Consider the following 27,280-nt stretch of genomic DNA (forward strand, 5'->3'; position numbering starts at 1 on the left):
AGGAAGTCCCGCCCCCGTTCTAGACGCCGCACTCGATTCGCCGCGGCGCGGCTGAGTGCTGGGCCGCCGGCACGCGAAATTGGGCTGCGCTTTTACGTCCTCCTCCAGGAATTAGGGAGCAAGCGCAACAGGTGAGGTCTGTCCTGCTTCTTCCGGGAGACTTCTGTGCTAGCTCATGCACGGGAATGGAAGTTTTCTTGTCTTCTTGCTTTAGTTTCAGCGCACTGTGTTACGTATTGGCTGTGTGCCTGGACCCTCGCAAATGCTTTAGCATTTAACTGACCGCTCAACCATTGTAGTATTCTTGCCTGGAGAATTCCATGGACAGAGGAGCCTGGCGAGCTGCAGTTCGTAGGGTCGCACAGACTCGGACAGGACTAAGCGACTAACATTTTACAACCCAACCAGTCTGTATTGGAGGTTGTATTTTCCCCAGGTTTTCATGCCTCCGCCTGTTGCTCACTGATGGTTGGGGAGGGTGGGCCTGCTTCCAGTCATCGAGCTAAACTGGGTCTTTTGTTATATGCAGAGAAGTCAGCTCCACAGTAGGTAATCATTTTTTCCACTTGGGGATCACCAGACCATCTGGTGATCTGGAAACTTTTCCCATAGACTGTCTCTGTGTCTGGTGTCCTTGGGAAGTCCTAAAGTTTCAACGAGGGAATTCACCAAGCTCAGGTCAAGTGAGCCTTCACAGCGCCACCATGGGACACAGCTTAACTCATTCCTTGGGGGCACTTGCCAGTGTATCCCCAAGAGTCTAGGTGGCATAGTCTGTGTCCAAGTGGTGCCTGAAGAGGATGTGAAGACAAGAGACGGGCTGTCCCTGATGGCAGAGTGAGGAGAGGCTGCATATCCCTCCATAGTAGGACAGTTTCCTCTCTCCTCTGGGCCACCTACCCACCTCAGGAGCATTGCAGGGCTGTAGTGACAGAACCTCGACAAACCGTGGCTGGTTGGTGGGAAAAGGGACCTCACCAGAAAGAGGCTAAAAGTAGGGTCCCAGAGGTGGTACTTGGGGGCTGTCTTATGGGGTCCAAAAGATACATTGAGATTCTCAGTGGAGGCCTCCAAAAAGCTAACAAAAGCATCTGTATTACTCAGGGTTCTCCCTGGTGGCTCAGATAGTAAAGAATCTGCCTGCCATGCTGGAGACCTGGATTTGATCCCTGGGTTGGGAAGATCCCCTGGAGAAGAAAATGGCAACCTGCTCCAATATTCTTGCCTGGGAAATCCCATGGACAGAGGAGCCTGGTGGCCTACAGTCCATGGAGTTGCAAAGAGTCAGATATGACCAAGGGACTAACACTTTCATTTTCACTTTCTCCCGAGAACCAGAATCAACAGAATACCATATATAGAGAGAGGTTTGTTTTAAGGAATTGAGTTACAGTGATTGTGGAAACTGAGAGAATCCAGGATCTGCTGAGGTAGTCCAGCAGGCTAAAGACTCGGGGAAGGCATCCTAAAGCAATTAGCTTGCAGAATCCCTGCTTGCTGAGGGAAAGTCAATTTTTGTTGTATTAAGGGCTTCAACTGCTTGGGTGGGGCGCACCCACACAGTGGAGGGGAATCTACTTTGCTCAAAGTCCACAGATTTAAATGTTAATGTCATTTAGGACTTCCTGGTGGTCCAGTAGTTAAGAATCTGTCTTCCAATGCAAGGGATGTGGGTTGACTCCCTGGTTGAGAATCTAACATCTCCCATGCCATGGAGCAATAGCCAAGCTGGTGTACTGCAATGAAGACCCAGCACACCACAAAATTGTAATAATAATAATAAAAATATTTGTTAAATGTTTGGTGTTGTTCAGTCACTAAGTCGTGTCCAACACTTTGTGACCCAGTGGACTGCAGCATGCCAGGTTTCCCTGTCCTTCACTATCTCCCAGAGTTTGCTCAAACTCATGTCTGTTGAGTCAGTGATGGCATCCAACCAGCTCATCCTGTCACCCACTTCTCCTCCTGCCCTCAATCTTTCCCAACTAAAGGTCTTTTCCAATGAGCTCAGATGGCCAAAGTATTGGAGCTTCAGCATCAGTCCTTCCAATGAATATTCAGGGTTGATTTCCCTTAGGATTGACTGTTTTGATCTCCTTAGTGTCCAAGGGACTCTCTAGAGTCTTCTCCAGCACCACAGTTTGAAGGCATCAGTTCTTCAGTGCTCAGCCTTCTTTATGGTCCAACTCTCACATCCATCCATGGCTACTGGAAAAACTATCACTTTGATTATACAGACCTTTATCGGCAAAACAATGTCTCTGGTTTTTAATATGCTGTCTAGATAGTAAATGTTAATCTCATCTAAAACACCTCCACAAAAACGTGTAGACTAATGTGTGAAAAATATCTGGGCATGATGACCCAGTCAAACTGATGCATAAAATTAGCCACCAAACATCCTTGGAGAGAAAAGGGCAGCTTTTGTTTGGATGTTCTCCCTGACAGAGACAGCTCTATTGGACAGTCAGGAGACCTCTACATGCTGTACCACCTGAAGTAAAATAGCTTTTTGCACCTTTATGTCTCATGGCTCTAGTCAGTTGACCCTGACATTGCCAAAAGCAGCCGTTTGGGAAGGAAGTAGAGGAAAGAAAAGTGAGGAGCAGATTCTGTCTCCCTTCCCCTTCTGAAACCTCTCCACATGGGAGCCTGAATCAAATCTAACCTGGGGAAATGGGAGAAGTTATGAATGACACATGAGATGGAAATTCTGACATCAGATTAAGTTTTTATTTATGCATTAGTTTTTCATAATAAAACTTTTCCTGGTTATTATGGATACAATGTTGAAATGTCATTCTTTCAGAGCTGGTTTCAAACTGAGAAGAAAACAATAGCTGTCAAATTTCCTCACTCTGCAAAGTAGGTTGCTTGGAGAGCCTTAGACCTGGCAAGGAAGTTGTCTCAAAATCAGCTTTGTGACCCTTAACTCAATACGTAGTTCAAATTATGAGAGCATTGAGATTGAATTAACTTGAAATTTGTAATAATTTCCTTGCAGAATGTTGTTTCAAACATGTAACTGCAGTTGAAGAAAGTATAATTGAGGCTAAGAATTTGTCTCAACATCTTCTTCAGGATTCCCAGAGCTTTTGCTGTGCTGAATAGCACTTGTAGCTCTGTATTAGAGAAAGAGATGTATTTTTCTTGTCTTATATTTCTTCCTAGATTGCAGACTCCTCATGAAATCCCGTCCGATTTATCTTGGCATCCCCCCAAAATGTCTAATCAGTGCCTGACTGACTTTGTGAGTCATAGATATTTGTTGAATGAATGAATGAATGAGCAGTTGATTCTAGCTGAGAACAGACTCTTCAACTCCACTTTTGTGGTTGAACCTGGTACCAAAAGTTATAGAGTACTGACCTGGTCAGGTGCCACTTGTTGATAGTTCATAGCAGCTTTAATAGCTAATAGCCAAAAACAACCAAGATAGGTGAATGGCTAAACAAACGGCAGTGTGCAGTAATCTTTTTGCAATACAGGCATGTACTAAATCACATTGCACACTATAACTTACACAATGGTTTACATCAATTATGAAAAGCCCATCACGAAATATCATATAACATTCTTAAAATGACATTATTATAGAGATATAAAACAGATTAGTGGTTTCAAGGGATAAGAAAAGCTGGGCCAGGGAGATAGAGGTTCAGTGTGAGGGTTCAGAGAGAGGTTCAGGGGTGATGGAATCGTTCCGTATCTTGAGGCGATAGTGGTTATGCATGTAGTAAAATGACATAGACACACTTTCTACCAATGTTAGCTTCCTAGCTTTTAGCTTATAGTATCATTACATAATATACAAGCAATGGAGTTAACTGGGTGAAGGATCCTCAGGACCCCTCTGCACGAACTTGGCAACTTCCTTTAAATCTATCATTATTTGAATGTTTAACAAGTAAAGAAGAAAGTACATCACCCGTATATTCTGATCACAAAGTATTTAACCTGCATCTAATTCTGATTACTAAAATAATTAATACTAGTAGTAAAACAATTAATTTGCTATTCTTAAAGGGAAATAATTTTGGCATTTTCTTTTAGCAGAAGGTGATGTGAAGTAATATGAAATATTATGATGATGTGAAATAATAAGGAAAAAAATAAATATATATTGATCTTTGACCCTAATCCCTAACACAGAATTCCTAAAACCTTTGTACTTTGCTAGTGATAGGTGCATCTTACAGAGAGCTCCTATGTTCTTTGGAGTTTCCTGAGTGATAGAATCATCCGTTGTTCTAATGGGGTGATTCTAGCTGGGCTCCTGGATGGAAGCTGGTCACCAGAAAGACCAAGCCATGATCAGCCCCATCCCCAATCCTGCAGGGCGAGGAGAGGGATAAAAATGAAGCTAATGTTCCATCACACTTACACTATGGGGCCTCCATAAGTGAAGTCGCTCAGTTGTGTCTGACTCTTTGCGACCCCATGGGCTGTAGCCTACGAGGCTCCTCTGTCCATGGGATTTTCCAGGCAATAGGCCTGGAGTAAATTGCCATTTCCTTCTCCAGGGGATCTTCTCAACCCAGGGATCAAACCCGGGTCTCCCACATTGCAGACAGACGCTTTACCATCTGAGCCACCAGGGAAGTCATGAGGCCTCCATAAACATCCCTAAAATATGGAGTTCTGAGAACTTGCCAATTGGGAAACAATAATACATCCACACTCTGGAAGGGTGATGCACCCCAGACTCCACGGGGACCGCAACTCCTGTGTTCCAACCTCATCGTAGGTATCTTTCCACCTGGCTGTTGACTTGCATCCTTTAATACTCTTTGTAGTATATCAGTAATAGTAAGGAAAGTGCTTTTCTGAGTTCTGTGAGCCTTTTGGCAAATTATAGAACCCAAGGAAGAGGTCATGTAACCCAATGTATGTCCGTGTGCCCCCCAAACAGTGGGGCCAAACAATATCGAAACGGCAGTTTGGAGCAGAGGACTGTTTCTTGCAGGACCAGGAAGGAGACAGGTGGCTCATGCGTTAAAAATCCAGAAATCTGGAAGCTTTCAGTAAAGCCTCTTCCTAGGAAAAATGAGGGAGGGCTGTGGTTGATTGTTGTCACCTTCCTGATGTCAGATCCCTTGTTCTAGAGGTCAGGTCCCAGTCAGCGCACTGCTGCTGTTGCTGCTGCTAAGTCGCTTCAGTCGTGTCCAACTCTGTGCAACCCCATAGACGGCAGCCCACCAGGTTCCCCCATCCCTGGGATTCTCCAGGCAAGAACACTGGAGTGGGTTGCCATTTCCTTCTCCAAGTCAGGGCACTATGTTCCTGTAAATCTCCACCAAACAAAGATTATTCTCTGTCCTGCCAAGGAAGCAGGAAAAGCAAAGTCCCAAGGTACAACTTTTGCCCTCCGAGGCTCAGGCCCTGCCTAAGAGGAGAGAGTACATGAAGGGGTAGGTTACCCTGCCCAGGTCAAGCACCCCATAGGGGTCCTCCCACAGTGCCCAGATCTGGCTGAGGAGGCAGATCTCAGCTGGTGGTGCCCTCAGGGCCTGGTCCCCAAACCCCGTCCAGGCATCGTCATGAAGGAGCCAGGCATCCAGAACCCAGTCAGTTTGCAAGCTCCTCTGGTGTCCCCGATGGGACCGGGTCCCAGACTGTGACCCAGGGTGACCACCACACCCTGTCAAAGAGACAGGGATGGATGGTGTTTATAATGTCACCTGTGGTCGGATGATACCAGTCTTTTCTGTTGCATAGGCTGTCTTTCTAGCTATCTTCTAGTGACAGGAATTTCAGAGAAACCAATCGGCCTGATTCTCCAGGTAGGGGATGTTCCTTGTGTCCTGAATTCTGGGAAAGTCAATACCAAGTGACACCAAGGAGGGGCTCCTGCAGCCTCTCTGCTGTTGGCCCCATGGACGTCATCCCACAGTGGCTTACCGAAGCTGGATCAGATTTGCTGAAATGTTTGACTTTGTTGTCCCAAAGTTTAAGCAAAGGTAGGGATGGGGGAAAAACAGGGCCCTGGCTCTGGTCCCCCCTGTCCTCATCTTGCAGGAAGGCCTCCATTCCCAAGACACTCAAGCCTGTCCCAAACAGAGGCCTCTTCCAACACTGATTCTGCCCCTTCCCCCATTTTCTGCCCCTTGTTCCCTGACCCAGCTTCACACTGACATTCTCACTTTCCTCTGCTTCTTTGCTCTACCATGCAAACTATATTTATGGAGCTCTAGACCCAGGAGAAGACAGACAAATCTATGCTATTTGTAAGGTTTATTCCACCAGGGATAAGGGACAGAAGGGCTTCCCTGGTGCCTCAGGTGGTAAAGAATCTGTCTGTAATGCAGGAGACCTGGGTTCAATCCCTGGGTCGGGAAGATCTGCTGGAGGAGGACACGGCAACCCACTCCAGTAATCTTGCCTGGAGAATCCCCAAGGACTGAGGAGCCTGGCAGGCTACAGTCTTGGGGTCACAAAGAGTCAGACACAACAGAGCAACTAACACTTCAAGGGACAAAAAGAAGTAAACAGAGTAATACCACCTGTTCTGTGAATGCCAGGGTGTCGGCAAACTAAGGCTCATCAAGGGTAATTCACTCCCTTAGTCGCAGCCAAGGATTCCTCCCCAGGCACTGGTCAGAGATGGTGCTTTGACCATCAACCTGCTCTGCCTTCTCCGTTATTACAGATATGAGATTGGGGTTCTCTGCTATTTGTCAGTCAGGAAGAACATTTTGTACCATAAACCTGCAAATCATGGAGGGCAGGGAAAATAAAGTTCACAAGAATTGCAGTTGAGCTTTATAAAAAGCAGGACTAGAGATTCCTCACATATCCAAGAAGGGGAATCTGAGAGGGAAAGCCATACTCCTGCAGAAGCCCCGCCCCTCATCCTCCCATTAGCGTGCAAAGGTGAGGTCTACGTGGCACCCAGCCTGGGATGAGGGGGACTCACCTCCGCCTTGGACTCTTGGGGTCAGAGGTCATCCGGGGAGGGACTGTTTAGGCAGCTGGAGTTCTCAACAGCCTCACTCTGTGCAGGGCTTCACACGCTACTCTTCAATTCCCAACAATTACTAAGCAGAGGCCTGGGAGGTGGGGAGGGGAGGGAGCAAAGGGACTCTACTCTCAGCCTCCCTCTCCACTTCCATCAGGACTGCTGTCCCTGTGACCAGAGCTGAGGGTGTGTGCGGGGCTTGATCCCACCTTTACCGTGAGACGTTAGGAACCTCTGGTCTTGTCTTGACCCAGGTTACTATGAAGCCCTGAAACATAGACCAGGTGGGCAGTGAGCAGGGGACAGAGATGGGGTGTTAGAGGTGGCCAGGGTTCTGGAGATCAGGGAGCCAAGCAAAGTCATTATTAACTTCAAAACTGTGGTCTGAGCAGATTGAGGGGGTGGGTTGGAAGTGGTCCATAGGCTGCAGTGGGACAGAGGTCAGGGCTGGAACAGCAGAGAGATACCCCCCTGAAACCTTAGTGCAGCCTAAATCAGGCAGTGAAAGTGAAAGTCACTCAGTCATGTCCGAGTCTTTGCGACCCTATGGACTATACAGTCCATTAAACTCTCCAGGCCAGAATACTAGAATGGGTAGCCTTTCCCTTCTCCAGGGGATCTTCCCAACCCAGGAATGGAACCCACATCTCCCACATTGTAGGTGGATTCTTTACCTACTGAGCCACAAGGGAAGCCCAAGAATACTGGAGTCGGTAGCCTATCTCTTCCCCAGTGAATCTTCCCAACCCAGGAATCAAACCAGGGTCTCCTGCATTGCGGGCGGATTCTTTACCTTCTGAGCTATCAGGGAGGCCCGAAATCAGGTGGAGCAGTTTTAACTTCACACACTGTTTCTAAAAAGGCAGTGGTGTCATTGGCTCCAGAACCAGTGTTCCCACACTGCCCCCAGGATGTCAGCTAGAGCCATAGAGAGCGGGGAAGGCCATGCCTTGGGCCCCCTCCTGCCAGAATTGCTGCCGGAAGGTGAGTGCCCTTGGGGAAGCTCGCGAGGGTGGGTGGCCCAGAACTTGGGGTTCCTGGGTGGGCAGCGGGGGTCTGGGTTCTGGCCTGGGGCTGCCACCAGGTGCTCTGGGCCCATCAAGCCTCTTCCCCCTGGGCCTCAGCCTCCTGCTCTGTGCAGGCAGGACCCCCAGCTCTCCACTGGTGCTGGGCCTTCCTCTCTCTGTTTTCTCCCTGGTTCACCTCCAAGCTCCCTTGACACCTCTCAGCTCAGCTTCCTCTGAGGTCCCCTCCCTACATCAGAGATCCTGGGGGCTTCAGGAAAGGGTGGAGGGGGCTGTGCGGGGTCTATTCCCCCAGCCGCCTGCCCTGCTGTGTGCTCCCCCATTATTTCTTCCAGAGGAAGAAGAATCTTCCCAGTCAAGCAGCCAGACCTCTGATGGGTCTTCTCCTGGGAAGGCACCAGAGGGACCACATCAAGGACCGGATGGCTCTGGCTCTGACCCCAGAGATCCACCCAAGTCGGAAGGCAGCAATTTCTACCATTATGCAGGTAACGGGGCTCTGAGCACCAATCCATGGATCCTCACCCCACACCCACTGCTCAGCTCAACATGCTAAGTTGTCAATGTAAGGACAATCTTCCTGATAGAATCTCTCTGACACACTGTCAGAAAAAAGGCACAGTGTACAGGAAATGAAGTAAATGATGCTCTAGAATCAGAAGGACCACACTTCAGGGTTTAGCTCTGCCTCTGTCTTGCTGAGTGACCCAGAGCCAGTCACTTGCCCTCTCTGGGCCTTCATAGGTTGGTTTTTAGCACAGGGGTAGGATGAGGTCACTCTTACGGGTCTCTGTGTCGAGTCATCTCCAATTAGGTGGGGCAGAGGTGCTGCTCAGGTTAGATGCCTGACAGCCGGCAGGCCAGGTCTCAGGCACGGCTCCTTGCCAATGAAAGTTCACCGCTCATGCCTGCCCTGTTGCCCCCCAGCACCCAAGGCAGGTAAGCTGCATTTCTCCATTTGTGCTCCTCCCTTGATACCCCAGGGCCTGGTCACTAATGTCCTCCCAGAACACACCCTCCAAGGGCAGAGTCACCTCTAATGTGGGGCCGCCTAGGGGCAGGGCACCAAAGGTACATATTTGTTTTTTCTTAAATCAGGTGATAATACACGACAGAGTTTAATTTGCTGAGATGAGAGTTTGTCACGTAGGTGACCAGTGTTAAGTACATTCGCATTGTTGTCTACCTGGTCTCTAGAATTCTTTTCATTTCCCGAAAGGGAAACTCTGTCCATGTTAAACATTAACTCTCTGTCTCCTCCTGCTCCCAGCTCCTGGAAACCACAATTCTTTCTATTTCTAAAATTTGAGTAAGGTAATCTAATGTCCATGTCAGCGGTTCATTTTACTTCACGTAAGGCCCTAGGTTCACCCATATGTCATAGCTTCCTCTATAATGCAGAATGGTATTCCCTTGTGTGTCTCTAGCACATGGCGATGACCCGTTTATCCATCGATGGACACTTAGATTGCTTCCACTTCTCGACAACTGTGAAAAATGCTGCTGTGAACATGCAGTGCAAATATCTCTTCAAGACCCTGTTTTCAATTTCTTTAAATCAATATCCGGAAATTGGATTGCTGCTGGATCCTATGATTTTCTATGTTAATGTTTTCAGGAACTGCCATATTGTTTTCCTCAGCTCTTGCACCATTTTATATTCCTACCAACAGTGCATAAGAGTGCCACCGCCTCCACATACTGACCAAGACTTGTTATTTTATGTTTTGTTTTTTTTTTTTAAATAGTAAGTATCCTGATGGATGTGAAGTGGTATCTTGTGGTTTTGATTTAGTTAGTTAGTGTTAGTCGCTCAGTCGTGCCCGACTTTGCGACCCCATGGACTGCAGTCCACCAGGCTCCTCTGCCCATGAGGTTTTGAGTTACAGTTCCCTAATGATGACTGACCCCACTCCAGTACACTTGCCTGGAAAATCCCACGGACTGAGGAGCCTGGTGTGCTGCTCCATGGGGTCGCTAAGAGTCAGGCACGACTGAGCAACTTCCCTTTCACTTTTCACTTTCATGCATTGGAAAAGGAAATGGCAACCCACTCCAGTATTCTTGCCTGGAGAATCCCAGGGACGGGGGAGCCTGGTGGGCTGCCATCTGTGGGGTCGCACAGAGTTGGACACGAGTGAAGTGACTTAGCAGCAGCAGCAGCAGTGATGACTGAATTCAAGGACCTTTTCATATGCCTGTTAGCCGTTTGGATCTCTTTAGGGAGTTGCCTAATTGAAATCTTTGCCCAATCTTAAACCGAGTTCTTTGAGTTCTCTCTCATAGGAATTCTATCTACCATACCTTGAATATTAGTCCCTTCCTAGATACATGATTTGCCAAGGTTTTCTCCCATTCTATAGGTTGCCTTTCCACTGTGTGGATTATGTCTTGATCATTATGGGTGCTATAACTAAATGCCATAACCTAGGTGTCTTAAAAAGAACAGAACTTTATTTTTCACTTCTGTATAGCCTAGGAAGTCACAGGTCAGGACACCAGTAGACTCTGTGTGTTCTGAGTGCTCACTTCCTAGACAGCCATCCCTGTGAGCCTCTATGCTGGGAGGAACAAAGGAACTGGCAGGGGAATGGGGTGGAGGAGTCTCTCTCATAAGGAAATTGATCACAACCAAGAGGGCTCTGCCTTCAAGACCGAATCACCTCCCTGAAGCTCTCCTCCCCACCATCACATGGGCTATTAGGTTTCAACAGGTGAAAGTACAAGAACACAAACATTCAGATCATAACCTGACTTTGCATGCACATAGATATGCTTCATTCATATTTCTTTTGCTGAAATTCTCCTTCAGAGCTTCCTTGTTCCCAAGCCAGTACTTGGCATGTTGGGAGATGGCAGTGAAGGAGGATTTACGCTTGACTTTAAAATGCTCAAAAAGCAGAAACGGTAGAGAATCATACTGCCTTGTGGAAAATTCTGTGGCAGCAGGAGCATAGTAGACTCACATTGAGTCTTTGGGTGGAGGTGGCTCAGGAACATTGGGAATGTGTGGCAGAGTCCTGGAAGATGTTCCTGGATGTGTCAGGCAAAAGATTGAATGCTGAGGGCTGGGCATGGCTTCTGTTCTTTCCCCAGGATAGAAGCAGAAGCCAGATCAACGAGAGCCTCCTCATCCTCACTAAGGAGGTGAACTTTCACCTGTGGGCACAGGGGGCAAGGAGGGACCCCAACACCTTCACTCTTGTCTGTACCCAGCAGCCAACGGATGTGTCTCATTCTGTGTGTTGCCCCCATCTCTGATCCTGGACAAGGAGAGGTGATGCCCACGAGGGTGGCAGTGGTGGAGTCAGAGAGGTCGGAGTGAGGCAGCCACGAGCCAGGAGCTGTCAGCGAGCACTAGACAGTGATGTTCAAAAGGTCAAGGAAAGGTCCTCCCCTAGAGTCTTCAGAGAGAGCCTGGCTCTGCCTACACCCCTAACCTCCAGGACTGTGAGAACATGAGAAAATAAACAGAGCTTGTGCTCATTAGTTACTGCAGCCTCAGGAAACTAATGTGGGCAAATCTCATTTTATTGGAGTTTGCAGATACTCTTTTTTTTTTTTTTAACAAGTTGAAGACTTGTAGCAACCCAGAGTTGGCAGAGCTGGTTGATATTTTTAGAATTAAGTATTTTTAACTTAAGATATACCCATTTTTTAATACATAAGGTCATTGCTCACTTAGTAGACTCCAGCATATTATAAACATAACTTTTATATGCAATAGGGAACTAAAAACTCATCTGATAATTGCTTTATTGCAGTAACCTGGAACCGAATCCCTAGCATCTTCAAGTTGTGTCTGGACAGAGATCAAAAATCTCATTGCGGTTGAGGAACTGTTCAAGGCTCTACTGGAATGAGAATCTGTGAAAGGAGGAGCTGGGAGTATCTAGAGGGGTGCTGAAGTCGATCGCAGGGAGGAGGCAATGTTTGTCAGTGACAAGATCTAGGGCCCTACTGTCCAACAGAGCTTTCTGCAGTGATGACCATGATCTTTGTGTGATCCAAGACAGTAGCCACTAGCCATGTGTGACTAATGAGCACTGGGTCATGTGGCCCAGAAACTGAGTTGTAATGTTTATTTCATTGTAATTCACTGTGGCTCAGTTGGTAAGGAATCTGCCTACAATGTGGGAGACCTGGGTTCGATCCCTGGGTTGGAAGATCCCCTGGAGAAGGGAAAGGCTACCCACTCCTGTATTTTGGCCTGGAGAATTCCATAGACTGTAAAGTCCATGAGATCATAAGCAATCAGACAGGACTGAAAGACTTTCTCTTTCACTTTCAAGATTTAAGTAGCACACATAGCTAGTGGTTGCCATAGCAGGCAGCATAGGTATAGGGTATGACCTTGGGTGTGTGTGGTATAGAGTCTAAGATCCTTGGAAGTAGGGAGGTGAGAACTGAAAGACCAGGTTGTTAGAAATTTCATCTGTGCAGAAATGGAAGCCCTCAAGACAAGTCAGGGCTCCTGATGAACAGAGAGATGTTGGTGAGCCAGGAGCACCAACCTCCCAGAAATGACTGGGGGCCCAAGGCTGATTTTGTACCTTTTCTTCCTTGCCTGGTATCAAGGCTGCTCTTTCTGGGGAGCTGGCTGAGCTCACTCCCACAGCTCCTGAAATCTCCGGAACACCTGGTCCTTACTGCCTGAACATCCCAGTCCCTGCCACTGTTAGGTGTCCCTGCCAGACCCAAGAGCTCTGAGCAATTCAGTGTGGTACAGGCTTGCTGGAATCCAGTGTGGCCAGGGGCTCCAGCCACAAGGCAGCACACACATTTCCCGATGGGGGAGTCAGGGATGCTTTGTGCAGAAAGTCACAAGTAGGCTGAGCCCTGGAGGACAGGGTGCTTCCACTCCAGCTATATCCTCGGAAGGGCTTAGTGTGTCTGAAAGATGAACAAACCAGAACAGTCAAATTTATTCCATTGCAAATAAAATTAGCATGTTTTTCTGATTTCTTTCTTTTGTTTTTGAGAAAATGATACTGAAGGTATTAAAGTTAAGGAGCAGTATGAAACCGTTTCAAGGCAGGTTGCTCTCCCCTCTGGAGCGTCACAGAGCTCTGGACTCTTGTCCATCCTCCTCTGATTCCCGGACTATCAGACTACTACATAAAAGCAGAGAGCCACACAGGGGCTGCTCTGTCCTGTGATCCCAACTCCAGGGAACCCTTCCCACTGGGACAGCAGCAGGGACAAGGGAGGAAGGCAAATGCTGACTATTCACGGGAGTTCTTTCTGTCTACAGGCAAGACTGCTGGAGCCGTGATTGGAGGAGGTGAGTCTCTTTGTAAAGCAACTCAGGGCCCCATGTGCCCCTGTCCCTGGGTGCCTGGGAGAGTCTGGCTTTGACCGAGTCCAAGATTACCTTGAGCCTCAAGACCTGGGTGGGTAGGGGTGTGGGTGGACGTGGTCAGAGGTGGAATTCTTGAGGTAACAAGAACCTTGCCAAGAAGGAACCAAAGCAAAGCTATTCACAGCACGCACTTCCAATCTCAGCTTCTCCCGAGTGCAAACTGTGGGAACCCAGGCAAGGCGTTAGAGCTATCTGAATCTGTGATTTCTCCCTAGAAAGCTGGGGCATGGTTTCTTGCAAAGGCTTATAGGAAATGTGTGAGCTGAGCTGTGTGGATTCTTCGGAACTGCTCTGTAATGCTTAGAGCTCATCTAGTGAGCCCAGTTAGGGTCACCCACTGGTGAGGGTCACCCACTCTTGAGGGTTACTCACTGGTGAGGGTCACCCACTGGTGAGGGTCATTCGTGGTGGCCAAAATCAAAGAAAATCAAACATTTCTGTCACATCAGCCAGTCTCAAGTGCTCAGTGCCACATGTGTCCACCATGTGGACGGTGTAGACATAGAAGGTTCCCGGTTGCAGAAGGTTCTATGCCTGCACCATCTGAGATGTAGGGATCTTGGGGGAGGCTCACCAGCGGTCTTGGGCCAGAGGTTAGAAGCTTCAACCCAGCACCTTTTCAGAAGAGCAGTTCTGTCCGCATACTCTGGGCCTGTGTTTGCATGAAAGACACCAGTTTACTGTCAAAGGGGGCTTTTGAAGACCCCTGCTTGTTTTGACTTTATTTTATAGACGGCAAACTAAAGCCCAGGGAGGACTGTGAGGTTCCCAGGAACACAGCTGAAATGAGGCACAAATAGGGCTGGGATTAAGGTTTTTGGAGGGGTCCCCCCACCCACGTGTGTCCACATCTACAGCATTCCCTCGGACGCCGAGGCTCTCAGGAGAGCAAAGTGGACCCCTCACCTCATGTCACAGGAAGGCGTCAGGGAGATCTAGGGAGTCGGTCCCATGGGCCAAACCCAAATCTCCTGTCTCCCTGCAGCCTTGGTTGTGGGGTCTGTTCCCGTAGTGCTGGGCGCCATGGGCTTCACTGGGGCTGGAATCGCCGCCTCCTCCATCGCGGCCAAGATGATGTCAGCGGCCGCCGTGGCCAATGGGGGTGGAGTTGCTGCTGGCAGCCTGGTGGCCACCCTCCAGTCCGTGGGTAAGTGGGCAGGAGAATAGGGGATTCAGGCACGAGGCCAAGCCTGAAGGAGGGCCTCTGTGCTTCTTCCAGCTTCGTGGTCATCAGGGGCCTGGTCCTTTGTGTCACCCTCACTGTCCCCTCTTCTAGTTGGGAATACGGTTGGTGGGATTAGAGGTGAGCAGCCCAGGAGGCCGGCATTCCTCCTCAACCCTATATAACCTATGTAGGTGCCCTCCCCTCCCTGAGCCCAGCCTGGTGCTGTAGAGGGAGGGGCAGCCTGTCCTTTCTCAGAGGGCCTGTCCTGTGGCTGGTGGACTGACCATCAGAGTTCATGTCTCCTCTTTGGGCAGCCATGTGCAGCCCCCCAGACATCCTGGGGTATCAGGAAGTAGAGCAGGCAACAAAGATGGGATGTCTATTTCCTTGGCCTCCAGATGGTCCTGGGATTTCTGACTCCTACAGCCTTGGCAGGGCCTGCTAGGCCTGCCTGTCCCCTTGTGCTCTAACCTCCTCCTCTCCCCCAGGGGCAGCTGGACTTTCCACATCATCCAACATCCTCCTGGGCTCTGTTGGGTCAGCAATTGGGGCATGGCTGTGGGGTTCAAAAAAGAAGGCCCCTTCTCCACCAGGATCCAGCACTGAAGAAGAGAGCAGTTCCCATGCTGGAGATGACCTTCCAGGGCCTCAGGATGTCAGTCCCCAAAATGAAAAGCCCTCTGCCTCCCAAAATTCTTCAAAGAATCATAAGAAGTAAAAACAAGATGCTGTGACCTTTCATGAGTGTCCCTACTGTGTTCTTATTTATCAGACAGGGTGCAGGGCATCTGTAGAGCCACTGATGATAGGATATGGGCCAAGAACTCTGTAAGAATGGACACTGATATCCATGACAGGAAGCCAGCTCTGTTTCCACTCAACTGTGACCAAAAGTGAAAGTGTTATTCAATCAGTTGTCTGACTATTTGTGGTCCCATGGACTGTAGCCGGCAAGGCTCCTCTGGCCATGCAATTGTCCAGGCAAGAATCCTGGAGCAGGTTGCCATTCCTTTCTTCAGCGGATCTTCCTGATCCAGGGATGGAAACTGGGTCTCCCACATTGCAGGCAGATTCTCTCTCATCTGAGCCATCGAGTGGGGCAATCTTGTGGGTTTGAGCCCTTAACCCATGGGGTTAACTCTAGTTAATGTCAGAATCAAGTTAAATTGCAAGACACCCACCTGCTGTCCATAGGCAACTAGAGTTTCTTATAAAGGAATCCACACATCTGACATCCAAAGTCCTCTGAGTGGCCATGGTACTGAAAAACTCTGTTTTCTCACTCAGATGGTAAAAGTTATGTCTGTGACATCGTAAATTACCTAGAGTTTTGCCCACACTTCCAAAGTTGCTCCAAGTACCATACGTTACAAACACAGGTACCAGGACTTCCCTTCTGGTCCAGTGTTTAAGAATCCACCGTCCAATGCAGGAGACATTGGTCAGAGAATTGGTCGATAAGATCCCACATGCCCAGGGCTACTGAACCCCCAAGCTTCAACTACTAAGCCCACGTGCCCTAGAACCCATGGTCTGAGACAAGAAAACCCACCACAGTGAGAAGCCTGAGCAGCACAACGAGAGAAAGGCTGCACAGGAATGAAACTCAGCACAGCCAGAAAGAAATAAACTAAATAATGAAAAAGATATGTACATGCAGTTACATGTAATTAAAATAGCAAGTTTGACTTTATGTGACTCTTACCACAAAAACAAACAAAAGAAAAACATACGTACATGGTAAAACTCCCAACGGTGTCTTCCCTTACTACTGCATGGTCAATTCCTTCTTTTTTTTTTTTTTTTCTTTTCACTTGGAGGCTAATTACTTTACAATACTGTGCTGATTTTTGCCAGACATCAACATGAATCTGCCATGGGTGTACATGTGTCCCCCATCCTGAACCCTGCCCACCAACCTCCCTCCCCATCCCATCCCTCTGGGTCATTCTAGTGCACCAGCCCTGAGCACCCTGTCTCATGCATCGAACCTGGACTGGCGATCTATTTCACATATGATAATATACATGTTTTAATGCTGTTCCCTCAGATCATCCCACCCTCGCCGTCACCAACAGAGACTAAAAGACTGTTCTATACATCTGTGTCTCTTTTGATGTCTTGCATAAAGGGTCATCGTTACCATCTTTCTAAATTCCATATATATGTTTAGTATACTGTATTGGTGTTTTTCTTTCTGATTTACTTCACTCTTATAATAGGCATTTTTCTTTAACCACTGGACCACCAGGGAAGCCCCCTTGTAGCTTATTTTATACCTAATGGCTTGTACCTCTTAGTCCCCTCCCCCAAAGGACCTCTCCCCCCTTCTCTCAAATTCCTTCTTAACAATACCTAAGGAAGAGTTCCCCATGTTGACAAATATGAATCTATATAACCAAGGACAGATCTAGGATTTAGGGGTTTGAAATTAAAGTAACTGGGGAGAAAAAACTCTAAAAAATATAATAGAGAATTACAGTCTAAAATGCCAATAGAACTAAAATGTCATTCAGAAACAAGGGAAGGCAGGAGAGGAAAGACAATTTGGAAGGAGTCTGCAGTCTTAACCAGTTAGTCTTAGAATATCATACTTTTGCAAATAGTAGTGATTGTAATGCTAGCATACTGCGGAATTGTTCTCAGGAATTCTGGACAGAAGCAGTGCAAGTGAGGGTCCCTGAACTCAGGCTTCTTTCAGTTTTGTTCAGTTCAGTTGCTCAGTCATGTCCAACTCTATTTCAATTAGCGTAAGTTTCCCAAGGTTACAGAAATAAAAACAAAAGTAAACAAGTGGGAGCTGATTACCCTTCAAAGCTTTTGCACAGCAAAGGAAACTATACGGGAGGTGAAAAGACAACCCTCAGAAACGGAGAAAATAATAGGAAATGAAACAACGGACAAAGGATCAATTCCCAAAAGATACAAGGAGCTCATACACCTCAATACCAGAGACACAAACAACCGAATCAAAAGTGGGAAAAAGACCTAAACAGACATTTCTCCAAAGAAGACACATCGATGGCTAACAAACACATGAAAGGATGCTCAACATCTCTCATTATTAGAGAAATGCAAATCAAAACTACAAAGAGATATCACCTCACACCAGTCAGAATGGCCATCATCAAAGAGCCGAAAAGCAGTAAATGCTGGAGAGGGTGTGGAGAAACGGGAGCGCTCTTGCAGTGTTGGTGGCAATGTGAGTTGATCCAGGCACTATGGAAGATGGTATCAGTTCAGTTCAGTCGCTTCCATGCCTTGGCTTTTAAACAGTCCTGCAACGAACACTGAGGTGAGTGTATCCTTTTGGATCGTGTTTTTCCGTCTCTTCAGCATTAGTGGACAAGGAGACGGGAATCTGGCAACACCATGACAGCCTTTGCCAGCTCTCGTCAACTTGGAGACCGTACGAGGTCCGGATGAACCTTTCAACAGGCACCTCCTTCCAGATGTTAGAACACGAGGAATTTCTTGTTTGGGGCTGGTCAGATTCCCAAGAAGAATCTTCCTCCCTCCGTTTTGGATGTTGTAGGCTAGCTACAGCATTCTCAGTTCCCGTCAAGGAGGAAGACTGAGGGTCTCAACCCATGTAAGGAGACTCTCATTCTCAGTTTGATGCTCCTGGTGCCTCCTGGCCCAGGGACTCCATCTCACCAATAACGAAACTTCCAGGAGTCTGCCAGAGGGGACCACCTGGGGGCCTGTCTGCTTCCTAAATAGACTTCTGGCCAGCCCTCTTGCTGCCAGTCCACCTTACTGCCAACCTGCGGTAGCACACACCACTCTGATGTCCAGGGCTCTGAGGGGTCCTAAGGGCATAGTTGCCTCTTTTTCCCTTTATCCACTGACACCTTAAGATTCAGCTTTGTTGGGGCTGCCAAGTGGAGCCCCAGGTCCGTGTGATTTCCACCTCCTAAATTATGTTACTGTCCTCTTCTCTCCCAGCCTCTTTGTTGATACGGGTTTAAGCCTTTCTTTAGTCCTTTCCTATTCTTTTAGTGGGATTTTGAGAAGTAGCAGGTAAAAGTAACTCTCTTTATTGGATTGATCTCTCTATTACTTGCAATCAAAAGATTCCCCTGTGTTCATGAGCATATACATTTGCTTATTGTAAAAGAAGCCCTCTTGACTTAAACATGAGAGGTTTCTTTCTCTGTTACTCAGTCAGGTACGAGCCAGAGCGGTGGTTCAGCTCAGGGAGGCCCAGGCTCCTGCGGTCTTGTTGCTCTGCCTTCCTTAAAATGCAGCTGTCATCTGCAGGGTAGAGGATGGTCACCCCTCTGACCACAGCAGAGCCCATGGGAAGAGGCCAAGGGGCAAGGCAGAGCCCCCCACTCCCCTTAAGGGCATGCCCAGAAAGCAGCATACATTTCCACTCACTTCCCACTGGCCAGACCCAGTCTTATGAGGGCTTCACTGCAAGAGGCCTGAGAATGCAGTCCTTGGTTGGGAATCATGTACCAGCCAAAGACCAGGGCTCTGATTTTTGCCAGAAGCAAAGAGTAGTCCTCTGCCATGTTGAAGAAGACAGGAAGCCATCCTAGCTAGATTCCCACAGTGGGAATTTGCCCTGCCTCCTCGTGCCCTACTGAAACTGTACAACTCAGACGGGACTCAAACACAGCCAAAACCCAAGTTGGGACTTGAATCCACTGTCTGTTAATCAAGATCACACACCTGGTCTCAGGACTTAAGGAAGCTCGGGTTCTTTATATTTTAGCACAGAAGGAATTCAGCAAGAGGCAAAGTGATAGGTAACAATGGATTTATTTAGAGAGATACACATTCTATAGACAGAGTATGGGCTCTCTCAGAAGGCAAGAAGCTGTTAAATATAAGGTGGTTAATTTTTGTTTTTTGATTCTACTTATTTATGACTGTGCTGGGTCTTCACTGCTGTTTGGGGGCTTTCTCTAGTTGCTGTGAGCAGGGGCTACTCTGCTTGTTGGGAACTGAGATCCTGTCAGGCTGCTGATGGCTCCTAGGAGAGGGTGTTCAAAAGTGTCGGTCCTATGATAGGGTCACTGTCATATTGAAAACCCTTCAGCATTTCTCCAAAACCCTCCGGATAGAATTCAAGCTCCCCTTCCCCAGTATGCTGACTATGGTCTGAATGTTTGTACCCCTCTGAGAAATGGAGCATTTCCTGCCATATCAATAAACAAGGATGTCACAGTCATCAGCGATTCCAGCCCTCCAGGGCAGCTAGGAAGGAGAAGGATACCTGCTCCGTCTGGCCGCATTCAGGCTGCAGCCCCTCCCTACAGTGAGCACTGAGGAACCCGGGATGCGAAAAACACAGGATACTGGCCCCAGCTAGCTGAGATGCATATGAAATAAATGATTGCTGTGAGCCCAGACTCTTGCATCTTCCCATACATTGAAAAGCCCCATGCACAGAAAAGCACTAAATTCCTTGAGATATCTTGTTTCCTTTAATTCACAACAATACTTCTGATGTTCAGACTACCTGCCCTCTGTCACAAACCTATACAACCTGACTCCTCCCCTCACCTTCTCGGGACAGTTCTCTCAGAGTTACTTGAGATGCTGTCTCCGGGGCTTGAAGTCCTAAAAATTGCCACCAAATAAAACCCAACTCTCAACCTTTAGGTTGTGACTTTTTTTAAGCTGACAACGTCCTTATAAAAGAGGCCATAGAGTGCTCTATTGCCCCTGCCATCATGCGAGGACGCAGGGAAAAGTCGGTCACTTAGGAACCGAAATCTGCTGTAGCCTAGATCTCTGATTTCCCAGCCTCTAGTACTATGACAAATAAATTTCCATTGTTTATAAGCTGCCCATTTGACAGTGTTTTTGTTACAGCAGCCTGAATGGACTAAGAGGGTACTGTTCTGTGCTTCCTTCTGGGCATGCCCAGAGCCCTGGGCTGGCTCCTGGTGTCATCAGAGGCCAAAGTCAATGGACCAATGCCTGGGGTCCATCCACCCAGCCAACTAGGAGTGCTGCCTCGGGAAGGCCAAATTCCCCAGCACCAAGCCCAGTGCCTCTCCTACAGCACATGCTCAAAGATTTCGTGGAAAGGAGGACTGAATCAACCCCTAAGTGAATTTTCTGATGTTTTGGAATGGAACCCATCGTGCTGATAAGGAGTTTCTAAGAGGCCTTATACTGGGGTGAGAAGGGTGATCGGGACCAAGGCCCTGAAGCGGAAAGATCAGGGCGGGTGTGCTAAGTCACTTCAGTCATAAATGGCTCTTTGTAGCACTATGGACTATAGCCTGCCAGGCTTCTCTGTTCATGGGATTTCCCAGCAAGAATACAGGAGTGGGTTGCCATTTCCTCCTCCAGGGGAATCTTCCCAAGCCAGGGATTGAACCCGCATCTCTTATGTCTCCTGCATCGCCAGGCAGGTTCTTTACCACTAGCACCACTGGCTGGCCAAACTAGGTTTCTTCTCTAGCTGTTGGGGGAGAAGAAAAGCCAAAGCACTGGCCTTGACTTCAGAAGGAAGCGGTGACATCCTGAGATCCTTGCTTTCTGAGCCTGAGGCAGGCCACTTAGGAAACAGCTATGGGCAGGGAGCCAGCCAATGAAGCTCCAAAGAGGAAGCTCCCTTCCATTCCATTCCTGACTTTGCATAGGCACTGTGCTTAACACCCACCCTAGCTGAGACCTTGGAGTTTATTTAAATGAACTCCCCACAAGAGAAGGGGAAATGCAGACCCACAGCCCTAAGCCAGGCAGGGCGAACCTCCAGTCTTCACATTTAGACTCAGTCCAACTCTGGGCACCCCAACACCATGTCACTCTAAGCGTGGTGAGCCTTCCCCCCAGCTGACTTCAGGCCAGCAAGAAGGAAGGGACCCAGAGGCGCGGCACAACTCGTTTTGTTTTGTTTCTACAACTTGTTTTTATTTCTCATTTTCCTCTGGGGGTGCAGCGTTTGGCACTTGTCACCCCAGGACTGGGTCCCTCACTGCATCAGGCTGGTGGGCAGGACCCCACCTGGTCCTCTTCTCTGCCGAGGGAGCGACAGGGGATGTTACAGGCCCACCAGTTTGGACACAAGGGTGGACCCAGCGAAGCTCACCAGGAGTTTGGATGACAGGGAGAGTCCGCTTGCTCCTGGGGGAGAAGCAGAGGGTGAGTAGAGTGGGGTGGGCAGGCTAGGGGGGGGCATCAGGCCCAGAGATCCCACCCTGAACCCTGCTCTTTTTCCCCAGCCCCCAAAGATCTCTGTTTGCGGGAGTGCTGCTGCAGGCAGATACTCAAAGGCATGAACTCCAGTGATGAAGTCAAGAGCTGGGAGCTGCCTCCCACTCCAGGGAAGAAAGCTGAACCCCAGCTGGGACAGAGATGCTCCAGCTGACCCAGAAAATCTGCTTTGGGCAGAGTCAGCCTGATCCCAGAACAGCTGCAGGCCAGAGCATCTTCCCTCCTTCCTATATCTGCTTCAGAGAAACCCAGAGAGAGAGAGGGACCACGGAGGAAATACCAAGGAACAGGAAGACTGGGGCTCACTGGGGCTGAGGTCAGGGCCAGAGGCACTGAGGCTCCTGTCCTTCTCCCTCAGCCCTACGAGCAAGCCCCGCAGGGGACACTTACCCACGGACTGGAGAGTGGCCACCAGGCTGCCGGCGGCAACTCCGCCCCCGTTGGCAATGGCAGATATTGACATCATCTTGGCTGCTAAGGAGGAGGCGGTGATTCCTGTACTGGTGAAGCCGACTGCGCCCAGCACCACGGGCACAGCCACCACGGTGGAAGCTGAACAGGGAGAGGATAAGGTGAGGGGATAATGGATATCCCTCTCCAAACACACACATGACATCAAGCCTGGGGGCTTTGGGAAGTCTGGAGAAGGTTAAGTCTGAGCTTGGGAGAGACTCCAGGAGGCATGGCCAGCAGTCAGGAGTCCAGGGAAGCCGCAGCTGATGGGGAAAGCAGAGGCAAGGGCTGTGGGGTTGCCGGGGACACGGTGCTGGCTCTCAGCAGGACCTTCCTTGGGAAGGGCCTCAGTTTCTGCCTTAGTAAGATGCTGGAACTGGGGAGGGGGAGGGGGACATTTGCAAGCTTCCTGTCTTTGCTGAGGAAATTTTTAAGCGAATCTTATCGAGGGCCCAGCATAAAGCAAGGAACACATTCTGAGCCCCACTTGAGTCCCGACACTGGGCCTCCGTGGCATCACTGCAGAGCCCTTGGAAGCCAGAACCATTGGGCTTCTCCTCAGTGCATCTCATGTGTCCAAACTGTGCATATGCGTCATCCTACATAATCCTCATGGTAACCCTGAGAGCAGTCTTGGCGTGTTTTTCACGAGGAAAGCTGAGCTCAGAGGATTTCAAAGCCACATCCAAGGTCACACGGTAAAGGGTCTGCAAGAAACCTGGGCCCCCGTTGGGGCTACCTCCACACGAGTTTCCACGGAAACGTCTCATTTCTCTTTCCAGCACCTCCTCCCCCACCATGGACAGGAGGCCTGGGGCAGGCTGGGGCAGGTACAAGGCCAGTTGCTCCCCAAGTCCCAGGGCCTGGGGACAGACAAGGGCGAGCCTGGCCTGGCAGAGACTCACCTCCACCCACCACAACTGCAGCAGCCTTGGCTGGAAACCAAAAGAACATTCTGTGAGTTGACCTACACTGGCCACCACCCCTCCACTCCCTGAGCCCACAGTCCACCTACACAGAGGGGGCTGCCCCAGCCTGGGAGACACAGGAAGGAAGGAGCCTGGCTGCTTCACCCAGAGAACTGGGATTTCCTAAGAAGTGGCTCTCTGGGCCCTGATGTTAGTTCATCCGAAAGAGGGTCAGTATTTTATGAGTGTGGAGTGAAAATGTGAGTCACTCGGTTGTGTCCGACTCTTTGCAACCCCATGGACTGTAGCCTGCCAGGCTCCTCTGTCCATGGAAATCTCCAGGCAAGAATACTGGAGTGGGTAGCCATTCCCTTCTCCAGGGAATTTTCTGACCCAGGAATTGAACCCAGTTCTCCTGCATTGCAAGCAGATTCTTTACCAGCTGAGCCACCAGGGAAGTCCATGAGTGTGGAAGTCAGAGGCATTATATGACCTTCTCCTATCATCCAGAGAAAGCTATTCAGACAGCAGTCAATCCTCACTTAGAGAGACATGTTTCCTTTTGCAGGACTTGACTGAAATCTGGGCAAACACTGTTGAATGCTTGAGTGCTACTTGAGAACAGTGCTGTAACGCGTTGAAAGCTCCTGATTCTTCAAGGCCACACCTGTTGCCTCCTCCTCTGGAAGGCTGCCCCAGACTCTCCCAATTAGAACCATCCTTGCTTTCCTGTGGCTGGAGCCATTCACAGCACAGAACCATGGTTCCCTGAAACTAGAGTTCCTGGAACTCCCTGGCAGAGGTCTTAGCCCACGGCAGCCACGGAAGCCAAGACTGCGATCTTTGGGGCCAGTGGGGACCAGGAGTTCTAAACACAGCAAGGTGTGCAGGAGTGAGCTCAGCCAGCCTCCCAAGAAGAGAGCTTTGGGGTGGCAGTTAAGGAGGTAAAGAAGGTATGAAAATCAAACCCTACGTGACCAGCAGGGCTTCCCTGGTGGCTCAGCGGTAAGGAATCTGCCTGCCAATGCAGGAGATGTGGGTTTGATCCCCGGGTGGGGCAGATACCTTGGAGAAGAAATGGCAACCCACTTGCATATTCTTGCCTGGAAAATCACACGGACAGAGGAGCATGGTGGGCCCCAGGCCGTGGGGCTGCAAAAGAGTCGGACGTGACCGAGCGATTAAACAACAACAAAGTGACCAGTGAGCCACCTGACTGGGGTATGGAACTGGAGACTCAAGAATCGAGAGCCAATTAGAGTGTTTGAGGCTCAGTGTTACTGTTAGGGAGGAGAGAGGATGACAAGCTGGCTGGCCCCGTGGCGTGCCTGGGCCCCGAAGCACAGACAGTCCAGGGGTGAGGGTGCTGTGTCTCTGATGGCCTGTCTGCTGGGCTCACCCAGTGGTCACCCTTGGAGAGAGGGGCCTGGCCCTTCTGGGCTTTTCAGAACCTCCCCTGCCCGGAGGCTTCCTCCCAGGCCTGGGCCCCTGCATTTCTGTTCTACTTCCTATCCCAGGCTCAGATGCAGCCGCCCACCCCAGCTCCCAACCCAGGGACCTTGGACAATAGTTCCTTCCCTTGTAAATAAGAGGTCATATCATCTTCCTCTGGGGTTGTTATGAGAATTAAATGAATTGCCAAATGTCAAGTGCTAAACTTAGGATATCACAGTATTTGATAAAATATAGTTGTTCTGATTATTTCATCTTATGAATTGCTTCTCATACGCTGAGAAGTCCTCTTATTTCTGATCATAAGGAAGGATTACCAGCTGTGGCCAAGGTCCTCACTTTCTTGTCCCACTCCCGTGCTGAGTGGGAGCCCAAGGAGGGGTCTGTATCACCCAGGGCTAGTTACCTCCTACTGGCAAAGTGCTCAGGGCCGCAGCGGGGGATCCGAGCAGGAAGGAGCCTTTCAGCGTCCCCACCAAGGATCCCAGGGTAGACGTGGCCCCCGCCAGGGCAGCACTGGATGGCAGCGTGAGCCCTGAGAAAGAACAGAGGGTAAATGAGCAGGAGTCCGAGGTTAGAGGTCAGGCAGCCCTGGCCCGCCCCCACTTCCATCTTGTACTATTTGCACTGGCAGAGGTGGAGTGATCCTGGGGGTCCACCACAGGGCACAGAGAAGTGAATGATGGCAGATGTGCACGGGAGCACTTTGTGTAGCAATTTGAAGCCAGGCACACAGGCTCACCTATCGACCCTGATGGATCTCAAAAACAAAGTTCTCAGGGTGGGGTGGGGGTGGGGAATACCAATACATTGAGATATTCCACGCACTCTTCTATACGTAAATTAAAACGCGTGCAAACAAAAAACAACACCTATTTTGCAAAAATGTAGATGAAAAACAGATGCATGTTCAACATATTAGAAGGTTGACTTGGGGAGGGGGAATTGCAGGCAAAAGGCAAGATAAAAAGTGAGACTAATTTAATAAAACCAAAGATAGGCTTGCAAGAAGGAAATGGACCTGAGTGGAAGGATTGTGTTCAAATCAATGCTCTGGATTTGAAATCTAGCAGGACAAACTTACAAAAAGCTGGCTGGTCACTGGGGTAAAAACATAAAGGAGTTGAATTCTAGGGGTGTGTCCCCGGGGAAATGAGAGCCAGAGAATGGGTCCCAGCCGCAAGGTCCCTTAGTCTAGACAGGAGAGGCAAGGGACCCAGATCCCCGGTACCACCACCCCACCTCCCCCATGTCCCCCATGTCAGAGTCCTGCCTCCCTGTGGCCCTTCTCAGACAGAAGGCCAGGGCAGATGCCCGAGGGGAAGGACAGGGGAGGGAGACGGGCTGAGGGTGATGCCACGCTCCCTGCCCAAGTCTCCTAGAGCAGGACCCTGTGGGCTCCCTGGTGCCCTCACACCCGGCCCCCCACCAATCCCTAGCAGGAGCACTCACCCAGCGAAGGAAGTCCTGCCAAGTAGCTGCTGGAGGCCGCCCCGCCCACTTTGGCCAGGCTCCCTGCAGACAGTATCTTGGAAGCCAGGTTAGAGGCTAAGAGGGCAACCTTGGTGAATTCCATGGCACCAAAATGGACAAGCACCAAGCCTGCCAAAAGAGTGGAGCCTGGATGGGGGATAGGGACACCAGAACTGGGGACATGCCCACTGCCCTGAAAAATCTCAAGGGGCTCCAGCGGGTAGAGAGGCTGCTCTGAGCTTGCGGAGAATGCGGGCTTGGAAAGGGCCCAATGACATGGTGTTGGGGTGACAGAGTGAGGGGAAGGCAGATGGGGGAGGTGGAAGGAGCTTTTACTTCCTGAGGTGGTCTGCTTCCCTCCTCCCCAAACTCATGCTTCTAGAATGCCCTTAAACCTCCATGGAGCCATTTAAAAGGTGTCAGATTTAGGAAATCAGAACCAATCACGTTTTTAAGGCATATGCCACCGGTCAAGTTGGTCAAGTTCTTGTTCTCATGCCCTCTCCTCACTAACTCAACGAGAAGAATGAAATTATCATCCCCATGTTATGATGAGAAAACCCTGGCACAGAGAGGGTAAGGGACTCATCCAAGGTCACACAGCTTTGCTTGGCAAAGTACACGGGAACTGATACAGGTCTCGGGGCTTCCAAAGCATGGGCTTGGAGTGGCTCTGATTTGCTTACTCCTATTGCTTGTCTCTTCGCCTGCCCATCTCACCCCCACCCAGCCTCAAGCCTTGAGGGTCACTCGGGCACGGACAAGGCTCACTGCTCCCAGAGTCCGAGAGCCCAGGGACGGGTGGAGGTTTAAGTCCCTTCCCTCTGGAGACCCAGCTTCGCTGACCGCAGCCGCCCAGATGAGGAACAGGAGACAATTCTCCCAGTGCATCCACAGGGGTCTCCCCTACAGTCACCGAGCCCACCAGCTCCCCGAGGGTGGGGGCCGCAGGAAGGAGCAGTCCCTGCCCACCCCTCCCTGTCTTACCCAGGGGAGCAGACTTTCTGAAGACGTGGACCTGACCTGGTTCTCTCGAGCTTCGCTGAGTTCAGGGAAGATCTGAAGCAGGATGTTTACAGCAGCTCTGCAGATAACAGAGGAATACCTTCCATGGGATGCAGGCAGCCAATGAGATAGCTTTCATTTTCTCAGAAAACGAAAGTCACACCTGGTTTTCTCCTCTCTTGGGAAGCCCACAGAACCCTTTGGATGCTTCCTGGACATCCCTCCCCCATGTCCTCTGCTTTAGCTCTTCTCCGAAGTTCTGAGATAATAGTAGCTAATGCTAATTTCCTGAATTTT

At 49.5% G+C, this 27,280-nt stretch overlaps 2 protein-coding genes across 6 annotated transcripts; one reads left to right on the forward strand and one right to left on the reverse strand.

The window, feature by feature from the left end:
- Window positions 1-39: 39 nt before the first annotated feature.
- LOC128066760 (interferon alpha-inducible protein 27-like protein 2) lies at window positions 40-15,243 on the forward strand. 4 transcript variants are annotated; one of them, XM_052659859.1, is made up of 6 exons: window positions 40-136; window positions 7,821-7,942; window positions 8,319-8,471; window positions 13,238-13,267; window positions 14,331-14,492; window positions 14,999-15,243. In XM_052659859.1, exons 2-6 carry the CDS (start codon window positions 7,870-7,872, stop codon window positions 15,226-15,228), a joined length of 648 nt encoding a protein of 215 aa, XP_052515819.1. In that variant the 5' UTR covers window positions 40-136; window positions 7,821-7,869; the 3' UTR covers window positions 15,229-15,243. The 4 variants fall into 4 exon arrangements, with proteins under 4 accessions (XP_052515819.1, XP_052515820.1, XP_052515821.1 ...); XM_052659860.1 differs by having other exon boundaries at window positions 83-136; window positions 7,825-7,942; XM_052659861.1 differs by having other exon boundaries at window positions 115-131.
- A 6,250-nt stretch (window positions 15,244-21,493) lies between these two features.
- Window positions 21,494-26,081, reverse strand: LOC128066907 (interferon alpha-inducible protein 27-like protein 1). 2 transcript variants are annotated; one of them, XM_052660028.1, is made up of 5 exons: window positions 25,958-26,081; window positions 24,912-25,040; window positions 23,051-23,080; window positions 22,083-22,244; window positions 21,494-21,602 (listed from the first exon to the last, which is right to left on the reverse strand). In XM_052660028.1, exons 1-5 carry the CDS (start codon window positions 26,079-26,081, stop codon window positions 21,520-21,522), a joined length of 528 nt encoding a protein of 175 aa, XP_052515988.1. In that variant the 3' UTR covers window positions 21,494-21,519. The 2 variants fall into 2 exon arrangements, with proteins under 2 accessions (XP_052515988.1, XP_052515989.1); XM_052660029.1 differs by lacking the exon at window positions 23,051-23,080.
- Window positions 26,082-27,280: the final 1,199 nt, after the last annotated feature.

Source organism: Budorcas taxicolor, chromosome 21 (assembly GCF_023091745.1).
Source record: "Budorcas taxicolor isolate Tak-1 chromosome 21, Takin1.1, whole genome shotgun sequence".
NCBI classification, from domain to species: Eukaryota; Metazoa; Chordata; class Mammalia; order Artiodactyla; family Bovidae; genus Budorcas; species Budorcas taxicolor.

Bases quoted from the DNA above. Each gene is read 5' to 3' on its own strand.
- LOC128066760 (XM_052659858.1), top strand. From the start codon at position 4,694: ATGCACCCCAGACTCCACGGGGACCGCAACTCCTGTGTTCCAACCTCA. The intron at 4,744-7,820 runs GTAGGTATCTTT...GTTTCTAAAAAG, and splicing joins TCCTGTGTTCCAACCTCATC to GCAGTGGTGTCATTGGCTCC. The intron at 13,268-14,330 runs GTGAGTCTCTTT...GTCTCCCTGCAG, and splicing joins TGGAGCCGTGATTGGAGGAG to CCTTGGTTGTGGGGTCTGTT.
- LOC128066907 (XM_052660028.1), bottom strand. From the start codon at position 26,081: ATGGAATTCACCAAGGTTGCCCTCTTAGCCTCTAACCTGGCTTCCAAG. The intron at 25,041-25,957 runs GTGAGTGCTCCT...GTTCTTTCTCAG, and splicing joins GGCAGGACTTCCTTCGCTGG to GGCTCACGCTGCCATCCAGT. The intron at 22,245-23,050 runs GTGAGTCTCTGC...CTCCCTGTTCAG, and splicing joins TGCAGTTGTGGTGGGTGGAG to CTTCCACCGTGGTGGCTGTG.